This window comes from Planococcus citri, chromosome 4 (assembly GCF_950023065.1).
Source record: "Planococcus citri chromosome 4, ihPlaCitr1.1, whole genome shotgun sequence".
NCBI lineage: Eukaryota > Metazoa > Arthropoda > Insecta > Hemiptera > Pseudococcidae > Planococcus > Planococcus citri.
The window spans coordinates 58,495,006-58,512,770 of NC_088680.1; the positions used below are offsets into that span (position 1 = coordinate 58,495,006).

General features: G+C 32.8%; 2 protein-coding genes across 2 annotated transcripts in view; one reads left to right on the top strand and one right to left on the bottom strand.

Moving 5' to 3' along the window:
* Nucleotides 1-17,765, top strand: part of LOC135842317 (PR domain zinc finger protein 10-like) — a 32,634-nt gene that overhangs the window by 2,898 nt on the left and 11,971 nt on the right. The window lies entirely within an intron of this gene.
* LOC135842318 (uncharacterized) lies at nt 2-8,131 on the bottom strand. Its single transcript, XM_065359714.1, has 2 exons — nt 7,417-8,131; nt 2-492 (listed from the first exon to the last, which is right to left on the bottom strand). Exons 1-2 carry the CDS (start codon nt 7,691-7,693, stop codon nt 188-190), a joined length of 582 nt encoding a protein of 193 aa, XP_065215786.1. The 5' UTR covers nt 7,694-8,131; the 3' UTR covers nt 2-187.

A 17,765-nucleotide genomic window follows, 5' to 3' on the forward strand; every position in this document is an offset into this window, starting at 1 on the left:
ATTCATTGCAGTTTGAAAAATATTTTTAAAAACGTAAAATAATTTATTGAAAATGAAAGTTGAATTCGACTACATTTCTACAAAAAAAAAAAAAAAACACGACTAAAACTAAGTATAAAAATTTTACATTAATTACATCACAATAAATTAAACCGAAGGATTAAATTACACAGAATTTTGGTTATTCTCAGCTAGATAAATTATACGTCGAATAATCATCCTGATACGTTTGAGGAAGTTGATTCATATTGTATTCTTTATGATGAGGATAATATATTTTCTCATAAACGATGCTCGGCTGCTGAGTTTTCTGATGAGCGAATAAATGCGATTTAAGCGTCAACAATAAAACTAATATTTTACCGATACCGACGCTTATCAAAGATAAGACAATGAGCACGTTCAACTTGACTAAAATTGCTCCCAATAAAGTAGCCAGCATCGTTGACACGATAGCAATCAAATCCTTCGGTCCGCGTCCTTCAAATCCACCTGTAAACAAAATAAAGGATTAAAGTTGAACGTACTCTAATTAAACGTTACTTTTAATCGTCTATTCCCACAAACTAGATGTTTTTTTTTCACCTCCTTTTGCTACTTTTCTAAGAACATAGGTAAGTTTATAGCCGAATACTTTTAAAAAACAGTTCGTCAAGAGTTAATCATTAGAAAATTAATTCGTCGGGAATACGATACGATTTATTAACGTTGTGAAAATACCTGTACCATTGTTAGGTACCTAATACCTATTATGAAAAAAAAAAAACTGGTTTCATGGATTGTGGTGCCGTTGTAATAGAAGTGCTTACATAATATTATTTTTTACGTTTATACGGTCCGGTAATTTGCACTCGCGAAGTATATGCGGACGAAGAGTAACCTAAGAGGTTTTTAATTGAATAATTGGATTACATGGTTAGGTCTAGGTGAAGGTACTCGGGCATTAATTTGTCGGAATTCGATGACCAGTTCAACGATTCAATTGACATGCATCGAGGACTGATGTGATCGTATTATGTGTGTGCATTTTTTTTGTGGAGGCGAGAAACAGTTTTTGAATTTTTTTAGATACATCGCTGATGATTATTTGGCGAGGTTTTTCTCTCTCTAATATTGGTTAGAATGAGTGTAATTTTCGCTTGAGGAATTTTTCTGCGAATTTATTACGCTGGGTAGAGCGATTTTAATGGATATTCGTGTTTACCTTCTGGGTATAGTGCTCTTTTTTTTGGTCGAGATGTAAACTGAATAAGATTCTATGTAATTAGGTTACGAATTTTTCTGCATTTTAACGCCTCGGATATTGAAATTAGTAGATTTATAAAATTTTAAATGTACCTAATAATTTTATAAAATTGTGATTTTTTTTTTATTACGTTGAGTTGTCTCGTGATTTTTACAAATTATAAAAACACTGGTAAAATTTGTGCTAATTTAAAAAAAATTGATTTTTTTAGGACACCTTGTGTTTTATATGAAATGATGTTATACTTACAGGGTGTTCAAAAAGTTTTAGTATTGGTGGCTGAATCTTTAGCAGATTCTGGAGAACGTACGATTTTTTTCTCATGAGAATTGGGAAATTAGAATTTTACGTTTTAGAACCTTGAAGGAACCAGAAGATTTAATCCATTGTACCAGTAACTCGAAGCGACCAAAAAATTAAGTCAGATCCTCCAATTTTGCTCAATTTTTCTTGTGGGCTCCTTTCAAGAGTACGAGTAGTAAATCGAGCACTTTCATTTGCGTCTTTACTCATCACTTCATCAGGAAATTGGTTGAAGGAGGGGAGGGACCTCGTAATTTTCTCGTTTTAATGATTTCTAATAAATCTGCTAATTTTTGCTCATATACCGCTGCGCTGGTTGAACTTGGAGTAAAATTGTTCGCGATATTTTCAAGAAAATAGATGAGAATTTTGAAATCGGTAATTGAAATTTGAAAAGCTTAAACTCGTTTGCAATGCAAGCTCAAAATTTGACAAAATTACACGAAGGACCCCCCTTTTTACCTTTCTTTTAACAAACCTATTTCCAAATTAGGATCTCAACTCACCATTGAAGCGGAGGGGGGCACAAAAGCAATCAATTTTTATTTAAATTCCAAAAAAACTTAAATATAAAGTGACATGTCGTTTGTTATTACAAATTCAAAGGTGCTGGGTTAAAATTTTTTGTATTGACCAGTTGTGATTTTGCTCTTTTATATCTTTATGCTATGCAATGCAGATTATATTTTATGTTTATTTTTGTTGTTTTTTGAAAAACAGCGCTAGCTAGACGTAGAATCATAACTGATAAGGTGGATTTTTGAAATACCCAAACACTGATTAGCGATGTTTTTTAGAAAACAACAGTAGCTAGATGGAGAATCTTAATTCATAAAGTGGTTTTTCAAGTAACCATATTAAATTGTTCATCTGTCATTTTTTTTTTTTTTTTTGAAAACTTTTTTTAAAGAGCATCAAAACTCAAAAGGTGGATTTTTGAAATAACCAAATGTTGATTAGCGATGTTTTTTAGAAAACAACGGTTGCTAGATGGAGAATCTTAATTTATAAAGTTGTTTTTCAAGTAACCATGTTAAATTGTTTATCGGTTGTTTTTTTTTTTTTTGAAAACTTTTTTATAGAGAATCAGAACTGAAAAGGTGGATTTTTAAAATAACCAAATGTTGATTAGCGATTTTTTTTTTAGAAAACAACATAAGCTAGATGAAGAATCTTAATTCATAAAGTGGTTTTTAATCTGTCGTTCTTTTAAAAACTATTTTTTATGGAAAATCAAAACTTGAAAAGTGGATTTTTGAAATAACCAAATGTTGATTAGCGATGTTTTTTTTAGAAAACAACGTTAGGTAGATGAAGAATCCCTATTCATAAAGTGGTTTTTCAAGTAACCATCATAACCATGTTAAATTGTTCATCTGTTGTGTTTTTTACAACTTTTTTAAATGAAGAATCAAAACTCAAAAGGTGGATTTTTGAAATAACCAAATATTGATAAGCGATTTTTTTTTTTTAGAAAACAACGTTAGCTAGATGAAGAATCTTAATTCATAATGTGGTTTTTCATGTGTCGTTTTTTTAAAACTTTTTTTTATGGAGAATCAAAACTTATGAAGTGGATTTTTAAAATAACCAAATATTGATAAGCGATTTTTTTTTTTAGAAAACAACGTTAGCTAGATGAAGAATCTTAATTCATAATGTGGTTTTTCATGTGTCGTTTTTTTAAAACTTTTTTTTATGGAGAATCAAAACTTATGAAGTGGATTTTTAAAAGAACCAAATGTTGATTAGCGATGTTTTTTTTTTAGAAAACAACGTTAGCTAGATGAAGAATCCTAATTCATAGAGTGGTTTTTCAAGTAACCATGTTAAATTGTTCATCTGCTGTGTTTTTTTAAAACCTTTTTTAAGAAGAATCAAAACTCAAAAGGTGGATTTTTGAAATAACCAAAATGTTGATTAGCGATTTTTTTTAGAAAACAACGTTAGCTAGATGAAGCATCTTAATTCATAAAGTGGTTTTTCAAGCAACCATGTTGAATTGTTCATCTGTTGTGTTTTTTACAACTTTTTTAAATGAAGGATCAAAACTCAAAAGGTGGATTTTTGAAATAACCAAATATTGATAAGCGATTTTTTTTTTTTTTTTAGAAAACAACGTTAGCTAGATGAAGAATCTTAATTCATGACGTGGTTTTTCATGTGTCGTTTTTTTAAAACTTTTTTTTATGGAGAATCAAAACTTATGAAGTGGATTTTTAAAAGAACCAAATGTTGATTAGCGATGTTTTTTTTAGAAAACAACGTTAGCTAGATGAAGAATACTAATTCATAGAGTGGTTTTTCAAGTAACCATGTTAAATTGTTCATCTGTTGTTTTTTTAAAAACTTTTTTTAATGGAGAATCAAAACTCAAAAGGTGGATTTTTGAAATACCCAAATGTTGATTAGTGATGTTCTTCTAGAAAACAACGTTAGCTAGATGAAGAATCTTAATTCATAACGTGGTTTTTCATCTGTCGTTTTTTTAAAACTTTTTTTAATGGAGAATCAAAATTCAAAACTTATGAAGTGGTTTTTTAAAAGAACCAAATGTTGATTAGCGATGTTTTTTTTTTAGAAAACAACGTTAGCTAGATGAAGAATCCTAATTCATAGAGTGGTTTTTCAAGTAACCATGTTGAATTGTTTATCTGTCATGTTTTTTTTTTTCAAACAACATTTTATTTATAGAGAATCAAAACTCATAAGGTTGATTTTTGAAAATACCAAAATGTTGATTAGCGATGTTTTTTTAGAAAACAACGTTAGCTAGATAGAGAATCTCAATTCATAGCGTGGTTTTTCGAGTATCCATGTTCAATTGTTTATCTGTTGTGTTTTTTGAAAAGCAACATTTCCTATTTATGGAGAATCATAACTCATATGGTGGTTTTTTGTAATACTTGATTTTTTTAAAAACAACTTTAACTGGATAAAGGATCTGAATTCTTGAAGTGGTTTTTCACTTTCAAGTATAGATATTTATATTTTGTCATGTTTTTTGAAAAACAACATTATGGGTAATTCTCAGAAAAAGGTAAAATTCGTGTACATGGCAAATTTCTCAACGGTTTTAGCATGAATTTTTTTTTTTTTTTTTTGGTCCATTCAAGAATGACCCCGCACACATTTCACACATGGTATTGAGGTTTTTAGACCCTCCTTTCATTGGTGTACATTTGATTTTATACCCCAAATGTCCTTCGACTTGGCTGTCACACATCATGTTTTTGAAAATTAATGTTATAAAGTATCATGAACTTCATTTTTTTTTGGAAAAATTGACACATTCTCATTATCATAGAACATGAAGGTCACTTATTGTGCAAATTGCAATTGCAATAAGTTTATAGGAAGCTCACAATTCACATTTGAAAACTGTCACACACTTTTTGCGCAAATTTTCGAGCAATTTTCAATCATTTTTGGTAGCTTCCCAATCCAACATTTTTTTCTGGTGAGTGGCTGCACTGGTTCACTGATCTCATAGAAATGTTACCCCGCACCGTTCTTTTTAAAAACTACATTACAGCTCGTTCTGATCGTACTTATCTGTGAAGTTTTGATATTTCGCAAAATCTGTGTCCTTCGGCTTGGTGTTTTCATTTACGCCAATGAACCCGCCAAAACCAATAATTGAGCACGGGAAGTTATTCTACATGATAAGTACACATTTATTACGTGTTAAAAATCGAATAATGTCCAGTAGGTAAGGCTAGAAACGAAAAAACATTGAGATTGTCCTTCGGCTTGTCCAGCGCCCATTTGTCCTTCGACTTGGCCAAATTTCAGACAGCTGTACTTTTATCGCGCTAGTCGGCATATTACACGATAATACAAGCAAAATTTTACATTTTCTCCCTCCCCACACTTCACCTCTACCCCTACCAAAAAAATAAGTCCCGATTCGAACTCTGCGGCCTGAAAAACATAAATCGACATATTACACGATAATATAAGCAAAATTTGACATTTTCCCCCTCCCCACGCCTCACCCTCCACCTCTACAAAAAAAATAACTCCAGATTCGAATTCTACGACCTTGAAAACATGTCAATCGACATATTACACATCGATGAGGGTCGAATTCTAATTATCGCCGTTTTAGGGGGGCCGGGGTCCACAGTGGGGGGGATTGAATTGAGGCCAACACTAGAAAAGGGATCTGGGACACATATACAAATGATTCCCACTTGAAATTTTCCAAAAAAATGATTTTCGTTTTTCAAAATTATGCATATCAAAATCGACCCTTTTTCTGAGAATTACCCTTAGGTATAATTATGGAGAATCATAACTCATAAAGTGGTTTTTCAAGTATGCGTGGTCATTTGTGATGTTTTTTGAGAAATAAAGTTAACTAGATCTGAAAAATCATAATTCAGAAGATAATTTTGTGATTTTTGTCTAAATTACTGAGTATTTCATCAGTTTTTTTTGGCGTTTTCAGTTGTTTTTGCGGCAATATTTTAATTGATTTTAACAAAGCTTTTTTCAGTTTTTGGTAACTTTTCCTAAATTTTAATGTAATTTGTTATTCCTTAATTTTTTGGGTAATCTTGGGGGATTTTTATCGGACTTTGTGTAATTTTTACGAGATTTCATTTCACATTGATAGTGTTTGATGGATTTTTCAAATTTTCTACAAGACTTTATCATTTGAGAATTTTTTTGTAGGATTTTTTTTCTTTGATTTTTCTAATGTTTAACAAGTTTTTACCTATTTTTGTGTCATTTTAGCAATTTTTGCAAAATTTTGCTCAAGTTTGCTATTTTTTTCATCAATTGTAATGTATGGTAGGTATTTAAATTTAAATTTGAACGATTTCAAAATCACTTTCAGAATTTTTTCGATACTTCATAGAATTGTTGCAAAATTACGTTCATTTTAATTCGATTTGAGTACTTTTTCAACTTTCCACAATTTTTTGATATTTTGTACAAATTTTTCAATGTTTGATTTCAAGTAGTTTTCGTCAAATTTTACTCCTTGATGTTGATTCGCCATATGGGTAGGTTTTTTTGTTCTAATGTTTAAACATTGACCAAAAATTCAAAAATGAACTTTTGCAGTCACTTCTTTTGTTGGGTTACAAATTCTTGCTCGTCAAAAATATAAAAATTTGTATTAGGGAAGGGATTGTTTGCGAGTTTCACTCCCATTATAGCCATGACCCAAATTTGAGCACTCCAGAGGGGACTTCATTTTTTGAAATTTCAGAAATTGTGACATACGAGTAGATTTGGGATTGTAGATTTTATAGATCGCTAATTTCGTTTTTTTCCCCATTCATTTGAGTTTATTGCGACTCCAAACAAAGATTCGTGGGAGGGGTTCACATTGACCTACTGAAAACAGTTTCTGCAACATTTCATCAAACTGTGTAGAAATCAAGCATTCAGATTAAGGGATTTCGTTTCAATCCTCTCCCCTAGAATCTCAACTTGAATACCTATTCGTTTGATTAAATAGAAAATTTTAATCAACAAAAACATTTACCTACATAGAAACACTAATTCTGAGCAAAATTACATAAACAAACATGTCGTACAAGGTACCTACAACAAATTGGTCTCTACTTCGTATAAAAAAAACCTCCGTGTAGGAAGAGTCAAGTATACGTGGTTGTAACTTGAGTACAGAATTTTTTCTCTTTATAGGTAATGTATTCAAGGTATAGATTTATATCAGCCACATTACATAGGTAATGGAACAAAAACCAGCTCTCTAAACATACATGATCGTGGGCTTAGTCAGAATTCACGTCTCATTATATTCGGAATTCGGAAATACCCATCAAATGCAATTCGAAAAATCATACTAAACTTTCATTAATCGGAATAAATTGCTGGGAAAAAATTACCTAAACGAAACAACTGTCTGGTAAAAGACTGCAGTCTAGAGCACGTTCCTGGAAACGTGGAGCAAATAATAGAATTAAAATCCGACGCTGCTGCTGGTGATTCGGTGGTCAGCGAGTTTTCAGCTATTTTCACTCCATCTTCTTCAGTTTGTTGAGTCTGCAGCTCGAATTCATTTTCTTCTTGTAAAAGCGACGAATTATTATCACTATACGATGCTAAAACAGTACTCGATGTTTGAAGATACAGCAAAAAAATCGGTAAAAATTTACTCGCCATTCGAAACGAAATTTGATTGCGGAATAAGAGAAAAGGAGAACGCGAACTGAACTATGAATTAAAAGGGTGGTGGTGTAATCAACACTGCACCTTATTGAAATAACGAATTTTATGGCATGGTCGAAAATCACACGAACCGAATACGACAATCATCGAAACGAGTATCATTTTGAGATAAACACAATCAGGTAGAGATTTAGGTATTACGAAAGATGAAAAACTTATATCACGACGAGTTAAATATCGACGAAAAATCTCACTACTGGACGAACCCTGTGCTGGAGCGAGCCGACTAATGACTAACGTGTGTGTGAGTCTTAATAACGGATTGTAATGGTCAAGGTACTTCTTGTCTAGTTATCAACGGAGGTAGATAAACTTCCAGTGGCGGGTGTGTATAGTGTGTATCGTGTATAGTGTATCCTAGTTTTTTTTCCCGGCTTCATCGCATATACAACGAACTGGCTGAGCGATGACGTTATGTAGTATTACCTACTACAAGACAAGAATGAAGCCGCAGATCCACATGCGAGTGTGCCAATGTAATCGCTAAACTGGACGAGAAAATTTATATGTAAATAGGTACATACTACTGCTGCGTTGAAAGTGAAAATTCTCCGGTTTGCAATCGGATCAAATGGTCGAAAATTTAGTTTCGATTTTACGAGTGAGAAAAATTTATTCGAGGAGAAGGTTCTTGGTAGTTTTGGAGGTGGAGATTCAAACACGAGGAGTTGGTTTTTTGAGAAGAGGGTATTTTTTTTTTTGGCTAGGGCGTGTAGAATTTGGCTTATTGTGGATTGAAATTGGTAAATTTTTGGATATCGTGTGAAAAGGTCGGTAGTGATTTTGAACGTCAGTTGTAAAAGTAGTGAAAAAGTATGTAGTATTTTCAGCAATTTTTCTTAAAAGGTAGTGAAAAATGAAAAAAGTAAAAAATCAATTAAAAATATAAAAATCACTGCTAAAAATGAAAAAAAATCCTTCATCAGCAAGTCGCCTAAGAGTAGAAACTCTAGTCATGCCTTAAACTGAAAACTGATGCCAAAAGCTCGAAGAATTGAACAAAAAAGAACGCTCGAAGAAATTAGCAATTGAACAAAAAAAAAAGACGGGGTGTCTACCAGGTCGCAAAAGTCGCGAAAAAGGTCGCGATTTTGAAAATAGGTCGCGAAAGTTGGGAAAATGTCGCGAAAGTTGGGAAAACGTCGCAAAAGTTGAGAAAACGTCGCGAATGTTGGGAAAACGTCGCGAAAGTTGGGAAAACGTCGCAAAAGTTGGGAAAACGTCGCAAAAGTTGGGAAAACGTTGCAAAAGTTGGGAAAACGTGGCGAAAGTTGGGAAAACGTCGCGAAAGTTGGGAAAACGTCGCAAAAGTGGGGAAAACGTCGCGGAAGTTGGGAAAACGTCGCAAATTTTTACCAAGAAAAATCATCAAAAAGGTCGCGATTTTTACCAAAAATTACCAAAAAGCCGCTAAAAGTTAGAAAAGTGACTTCTCTCATGTTGTCATTCGAAATTTTCCGGAAAAGGTTTTTCTAAGCATTCCAGTCAAAACTACCAGAAAGTCTCAACTTCCGCTAAAATATTTTTAAAAAATGCCTTATTTCTCTTCGAAAATTTGGAAACAATAATTTCTCATTTTTTCCAAAATTTGTTCTTTTTGAAAATATAAAAATTATGTCCTGAGTTTATGAAAAAAATGAAGAATTGTGAATTTCTGAGAGCTGTTGCCTTCGTCTTGCTCAAGCCTTGTTCATTAGACAAAGAAATTTTCAGTTCTATTTTTAAATTTCATTTTCAAAAGCCAAAAAAAAAAAACATGAAATAAGTATGAATTTTTGATTTGGGATTTCAGTATCAACCTTCCAATAGAACAATTCAAATTTTTTCGAGTATCAAATCATCGTTTTTGAAAATTTAAAACTATTCCACATTTTTGTTTCTAGCTTCCCCTTTCGAAATTTGTTCGAACCCCTTCTGGATAGTGAGCTGAAAAAATCCTGGAAGTGTGAATTTAATATGAACCACCCTAATGAGCTTTTTCCCATTTTTATAGGTGATAAGTACAAGTACATGATGATTAACATTTTTGAGGTAATTGGTTGGTATTTTTATTGTAGGTGTGTGGGCCACTGGACAATGGACATTCATGTACAGGCTTTTGCATTTTACGTTTTAACCCAATTTTTTTTTTTCGTTAAAGAAATGGGGATGGGGTAAAGAAGAAAAAGTCGCAAAAAAAGGTCGCGAAAAGTCGCGATTTTTGAATATCAAATATTGGTAGACACCATGAAAGAACGCTTGAAGAAATTCATGTAATATTAGAAATGAAAAGACAAAAGCTGATACATGAAAAAAAAGTTTTAAATATAGATAAAAATATCAACTATCAAATATTTAAAAACAGGGTGTCTAGCTGTCTACAGGGTAGTGAAAGTAGTGAAAGGTAGTGATTTTGAAAGTCAGTTGTGAAAGTAGTGAAAAAGTAGTGATTTTCAGCAATTTTGCTTAAAAGGTAGTAAAAAATGAAAAAAAAGTGGAAAATCAAATTTTCCTCACTTGAAAAATATTTTGTAGAAAAAGGCTCATTTATCGACTTTGTTAGAATTTGAATTACATATTTTTGAGAGCTTTTGCCCTCGCTTCGCTCGGGCTTTTTGCTCTTTTTTTTCATATGAAAAACTTACTGTTCAAATTCAAGAAATGTTCAAAGTTTGAATCAAAAAAATAAACTCCTCCTTACATAAAGAAACTTTTTTTTTACTTCCAAAACATTAATTGAAAGCTTTTGACCTTGCTTCACTCGGGCTCGTTTGCTTTTCTTGTTCAAGATTTTTTTTCTTTTTTAATTCAAAGTGCTTTTTTTTAAAATTTGAAATAAAAAAATCATGTTTCGAATTTTAAAATTTTAAAGAAAAATAATAAACTTTTTGTAAGTAGGTAACTCATCTTGCAAAAAAACATTGCTTTTTATGGCTCTCGAAGTACTGATTTTCGAGAGTTTTTGCCCTCGTTCGTGAAGGTCAGTTTGTTTCTCTTTTTCATAATTAAAAAATCCCAGACTTTAAAGAGACATCAAAATTTTTATACGTTATATGAATATTAGGTTGAATTATACCTTTCGAATGACAAAATTGTTACTTATTTACACCTCTTACTTATTTTGCTTTGAAATTCGTTGTTTTATTTCGAAAAATTAGATATTTTTTTTTGTTGCAAAAATCGTTCAAATTTTGTCTTAAATTCTTGTATATTTTTTAAAAATTTGTGACGTTGAAAAAAGTTTTTTATTCGCCCAATTTCAATACATTTAGCAAGGAATCTCAAAGGTAAAAATAGAATCAAAAATTGAAAAAATAAAATTATATTTTTGACATCCATTTGCTTAAAAACAATCTTGGGATGTTTAAAGAGGTCACAAAAGCGAAAGATTTTGTCTCTCCCGCCCCTCTCCCCCTCATAAAAAATCCCAAGTGTTTAGAAAATGTCCTGCTAAAAGTCCTGCTGTAGTACAGATTTTTTATTTTAAAAATTTCGTTATAGACATCCAGGAGAAGAAAGAGAGGAAAAAAATCGATCTTGAAGGAGGAGGGGGGGGGGAATGAAAATATTTTGGAAGGTAATTTTCTTTTGCGAAATAGTGAAAAAATAGTGAAAATGTAGTGATTTTCGGTCAATAAATTCCAGTAGACACCCTGAAAAAAGAAAATGGAAGATTGACTTTTTGCTAATTTTAAACATTTTGAATCGTTTTATTCCTATGTAGTAATCATGATTCATAAAATTCCCACGAGCTATTGTGGAAATTTTAGCGGACCTCACGGTCTATTCCATTAACGTTTTTTCCTCTCTTCATCGATAATATTTTCTGTCGTATCAAATACTTATAATTATTATTATGATTAATGAACCACACGAGCCCACAGTTTCATACGATGATAGTATCAAGATGAGTGTATAGTCTCTTCATCAACATAGGTTTGTTATTCTAGATATCTTCGCAGCTATATCCTTTCCTAAGCACCCTTTTTTGTTTACATACAATTACATTCCAAAGTTTCACTCGTCCGAATATCTCAAATCTTCACCTACTCTCGTCACAACAAACGCGAAAGTGTACATACGTAGCTAGAACACTGAATGACGTCTCCAATTAACGTCTAATTATCGTATCTTTCGTCAACATAAGCCTACCTCGTCGTGAACAGGGCAGGAAATCGTGTAAGTAAATTTGCTATTGAGAATATTGAGAAAGTACCTTATCTAATTTTTTGTCCCGCCCGCAATGTAAGAGTTTAGGAATCCCTTGTACGAGTAGAGTAGAAGAAACACATCACTACCTCAACTACCCGCGACTTGTACACCTAACTACTTGTGTATCTGTTTGGTTCATCGAAAGAATCCTCTTCCTCTTGTTTACTTTTCATTTCAACGTTGATTCGTTTATACTTAGGTACTCGAATTTTATACTGGACTCGTTTGACCGGCTTCATGACTTGGTCGTTCGTCATAAACTGGGTTACAATATTGGTTTTTTTTCTTTCTCTCTCTTTCTTCTTTATCTCAAGCACTTACTTTACTCCGACTCTAAATTGTCATCACGTAGATATACCTAATATATAAGTTAATTTATCGATGATTTGCAAATTCGATCACCCTTGACCATCGACTATACGACTGACTGTGTAATGCTCGAGGCTCGAGAGGACTTTCATTTAGCAAAAGGTGCTTATGCACCTGGACTAATACATATAAATGACTCCTTCTGGTCTCGGTCTCGTTTACCTGTGTCTTATTCTTTGTGCGAGTTACCTATTAGGTGCTCTGTAATGCTGTCTGATTTCGATTTGGTTAGGTGCTTACGTTTCAATTTCAAACTACCTAATCAAATTATAATTGACCATTTTATGTATAGCTACTTATGTAGTTAAGGTACTCGTGTGTTTAGGTATTGTAGTTTTCACGAGTGATGGGCAATCAATTTGTTTCGAATTAAAATATCCACAAATGTGAGGCATTGTACGTAGGTTAGGTATTGAAATGCGTTATCATTCGTGGCTGGTCAATGGTCAACGAGGTTCCTATAAAATTAGCAAAGAGGTATGCTAAAAACATACTGTCATCGTTGTGTCTGGCTTGTCGAAATGAAACACCTGTGTGGATGTAGAATACCTACATGTCGAGTTCAGGTATTTGAAAGTGAAGTTTATTAGAAGTGGATTTTTCAAAGTTATGATCTTTATACTTAGTTTATGTATTTACTTATTCGAGAGGAAGCTTTTTGAAGCCTTTGATTTCAAAATGTATGAAATTTAGATTTTTATACCGAGCACGTGAAAGAAGCCCAAAAAATGAATTGTTACGTAACTGCCTTATTGAAAATTTCATTTTGGGTCATTTCGGTCTTCTAAGACAATGTTTCATCGTTTTAAGCTGTTTTGAAGCTTCCAGCAAAATATTTATTATATTTAAGGGTAATTCTCAGAAAAAGGTAAAAATCGTGTACATGGCAAATTTCTCAAAGGTTTTAGCATGGATTTTTTTTTTTTTTTTTGGTCCATTCAAGGATCATCCCCCACACATTTCACATATGGTATTGAAATTTTTAGCCCCTCCTTTCATTGGTGTACATTCGATTTTATACCCCAAATGTCCTTCGACTTGGCTGTCACACACCATGTTTTTGAAAATGAATGTTATAAAGTGTCATGAACTTCATTTTTTTGGGGAAAAATTGGCACGTTCTCATTATCATAGAACACGAAGGTCCATTATTGTGCAAATTACAATTGGAATAAGTCCATAGGAAGCTGACATTTCACATTTGAAAACTGTCACACACTTTTTGCGCAAATTTTAGAGCAATTTTCAATTATTTTTGGTAGCTTCCCAATCCAATATTTTTTTCTGGTGAGTGGCTGCACTGGTTCACTGTTTTCATAAAAATGTTACCCCGCAATGTTATTCTCATAACTAGGGCAATTATTTTTATGCGCTAAAAACACCAAAAAAAGCGCTTATAATATGCTGTCAAAAACTGGAAAAAAAGCATTTATATGCGCTAAAAAACTGAAAAAAGCGTAAATAAGTGCAATAAAAGTGCACCATCATGGGTATCAAAATGTTTGTATTTTCAGTGCGATATCAAAAAACATAAGAAAATAGAAAGGAAACGTCAAATATTTATTTTTTTCAATAAAAATCCATCGATGATATGTACCACATACATTTGAAGTTACAAATAAAAACATTCAGTTTTTTTTTTTTTTTTTTTAAATATCAAAGATGTCAAATATTTTGTTTCCCCTATTTTGTTGACTGATTTTTGGCGTTTTTGTCTCAAAAAAGCTTTAACAACCTGAAAAAAGCTCAAAATAAGCAAAATTTTGACGGTTTTTAACTAAAATAAGCGTTTTTATGCATTTATATCCAAAATATGCGAAAATATGCGCTATAAAATTTCACCATTCGTCTTGAAATTGCATGAAACGTGAAGAAAATTGCGATATGCGGTATCTGGTGTAGCAGGAAAAAATATGCAATATCATAAAAATAATTGCCCTACTCATAACCTACGCAATGGCTCGTTTTGATCGTACTTGTCTCTGAAAATATGATATTTCGCAAAATTGGTGTCCTTCGGCTTGCCTTTTTATTTACCCTGATGAACCCGCCAAAAACGATAATTGAGAAAGGGAAGTTATTCTACATGATAAGTACACATTTATTACGTGTTAAAAATCGAATAATGTCCAGTAGGTAAGGCTAGAAACGAAAAAACGTTGAGATTGTCCTTCGGCTTGTCCAGCGCCCATTTGTCCTTCGACTTGGCCAAATTTCAGACAGCTGTACTTTTATCGCGCTAGTCGACATATTACATGATAAAACAAGCAAAATTTGATATGTTCTCCCTCCCCACACCTCACTGAAATTTTCCAAAAAAATGATTTTTATTTTTCAAAATTATGCACATCAAAATTGACCTTTTTTCTGAGAATTACCCTTGAATATATTTTTGAATTCATGGTTGCTGAAATTGTGGTCAAGGCTTTATTTTACAGAACCTCCTAGTCTGAAACTGCCATATTCGTAAAAATTTCATCAGTACAGTGTATAAAAGTATAATAATTTTGAGCTAGTCTTCAGCTGAAAAAAATAAAAAATAAAAATCGTGTGATCTGATGAAAGAAGTATAATTTTTTTTCTGAGTCTCTGTGTGCTTTCCTGGCATTATTCAACTCCATGGAATATTATTGTAATTGAAAAATAATTTTTTTTTTGAAATTTTTATGAGCTGGTAGCCTAGAGAAAGGGAGTCATTTTTGAGAAAAAGTACCAGGATAATTTTTAAACAGAAATTGTTTGATTGATCTCACTTTATGTGTGGAAAATTTCACGCTTCAAAATTTGGTTTCTCTTTATTTTTTTACTACAAGACCCTGCGTTTTCCCCAAAAATAATTTTTTTTGCATTTGAAAAATTATTGCAGTATCAATTTTTTTTGAAAAAACTGAAAAATTGGAAAAGAAATAGGCCTAATACGGCCAATAGAAGTAAAATTGTATAGAATTACTTTTCTCACAAGGAAGTGTTTCTTTTGAAATTGAAAACCTTAATTTGAAAACATTTTGAGTAAAAATTGAAAAGTATAATCTTGAATAAATAAGAGTGAAAATTTTATTTTTCCGTTCATTTTTTCACTGGAAAGCTTTTTTTAGATGCTTGACTTGAAAGGAAGACTGAAGAACCTTCTTAAAACGCGTTAAAATACTCCTATTATATCTACTTAAAAAGCATCAAAAGTATACATTTTTTTACAAAAACTGATGAAACAGATTTCGCTGACCCTACTGGTTTCAGGAGGGGAAGGGGACCCTCTGAAAGGGATAGAGCATCGCTGGAACAAGTTGGAGGACTCAGTACAGACATTAGAGCAGATCCTTGTCCCCCTTCGTCTGTCTTCCTGTCTAGCCTCTTAAGGTCATTGACCAGTCTTCTGTCTGTCTGTCAGGTCATTGACCGACCTGTCTGGCTTTGTAAGGTCATTAACCCGGCTATCTGGCTTCTTACAGCCATTAGCTCATATGTATATCTAGCTGGCTTCTTAAGGTCATTGACCCCGGATTTATGACTCCGTAAGGTCATTGATCTTCTCAAGGCCGTAGATGTAAACCCATATGGCTGACGGTGTCTGTATTCTTGAGGTCATTGGCGTGTCTATCTGGCTTCTTAGGGTCACTGACCTATCTGTCTAGTACATTATTATCATATGTCTGCTTGTCTAGTCTCTTATGGTCATTGACCTGTCTGTCTGCTTAATATCTTGAGGTCTTTGACCCGTCTACCCAACTTATCAAGGTCGTCTGGATGGCTGTTTGGCCTCTTAAGGCCATTAATCCATCTATCTGGCTTTGTAAGGTCATTAACCCGGCGGTCTGGCTTTGTGAGGTCATTGACCTGACTTCTTACGGTCATAAGCCCATATGTCTAGCTGACTTCGTAAGGTCATTGACCCCGTTGTCAGTGTTTTTAAGGTCATTGATCCGTCTGTTTAGCTTCCTGATACTATAGACCCACATGGCTGACGGTGTATGTGTTCTTGAGGTCATTGACCCGTCTGTATGACTTCTTAAGGTCATTGACCTATCTGTCTAGCCCCTTATGATCGTCTGTCTGCTTGTCTAGTCTCTTATGGTCATTGACCTTCCTGTCTGCCTAACATACTGAGGTCTTCGACCCGTCTAATACCCTGCTTATCAAGGTCGTCGGTCTGTCTGCCAGCCGTCTGGATGTCTGTTCGACCTCTTAAGGTCATTGGCTTGTCTGTCTGGCTTCTCAAAAAATCCCCCCTACTCTGGAAAACCAAGCGCTTTATGAAAAAAATGAAAAGACTCAAAATTCTAAAGCATGAAGTTTTTACTTGTGATGTGTGATTGATTTTTCTCTAAATATAAAGATTTTTTTCTTGAGATATTTTGAGCAAAAATTAAAAAGCTCGATTTGATTGAAACTGCAGGTTTTTTTTTATTGGAACCTTACATACGGATCTGCGGAGATAAAACGCACCAAAATGTATCTCCCCCCCCCCAATTAAAAATCGACTCGCGAAAATTCGCAGATAAATTATAATTTTTTAAATAAAATGTTTTCTTTGAAAAAAATAATTCAAATTTGCCTATAGTTATTATAATTTTAAAAGAAAAGAAAAACTGGATACATTTTTGGAAATTGGCCAAAATTATTTTTCCTATCTAGGGTTGAAAAGTACTACTTTTCCAACCTCGCGAGAATCGCTCGGATGTAAAAATAAGTACTTTCCACCCTCGTTCAGGAAAAATTACTTCATTAAACTCGGAGAAAAAGTGATTTTGAACTCGTGTGAGTTGTTCCCCTCACTTCGTTCGGGTCACAAACCTCACCCTCGTCAAAAATCACTTTTTCGGCCCTCGTTGTGTAATATACTATTGCTGAACAGATTTAATTTTTTTTTTTTTTTTTTTTTTGGTGTTTGTAATTACTTGATTATTACACCCGTCGTATGAGATTTAAATGGAGTTGGTAAGGTCAAGTTTTTTAATTAGGTCTAGGAATTTTTTAATTTCGGAAGGGTCGTCTGGTATGAATAGGGATCTTTCACATTTGTTTAATGAGAGTAATGAAAATTATGGAGTATTATTTTGAAATCTATTCAAAATTTTTACTCTGCAAGAGAACCACTGCATTAGTTTATTTTCTTTCAATGATGAATCTTTTCATTATTTATAACAACAGAAATAGAATACCTACACTCGTACTTTTCTAATTTTGACCGCATTTGTAGAGATTAATATTAGGTAGGTATAGGTACTCTATTTGCCTATTTTCTATGATAACTGATTCGAATTATAGTTTTTGATTAAATGCTGCGATATTTGTTCGTGTAGTGATTTTAATTAAAATTTCTTTTTTTCCTACCAGTCGACGATACTATGTAAACGTTTATAGTAATAGAATCGAATTTGTATATAGGTCACGAATGGAATAAAACAATGAATAGAAATTAATCGGCATGCGTTTTGTTGTTTTGATT

Bases quoted from the DNA above. Each gene is read 5' to 3' on its own strand.
- LOC135842318 (XM_065359714.1), bottom strand. From the start codon at position 7,693: ATGGCGAGTAAATTTTTACCGATTTTTTTGCTGTATCTTCAAACATCG. The intron at 493-7,416 runs GTAATTTTTTCC...TTTTGTTTACAG, and splicing joins CAGACAGTTGTTTCGTTTAG to GTGGATTTGAAGGACGCGGA.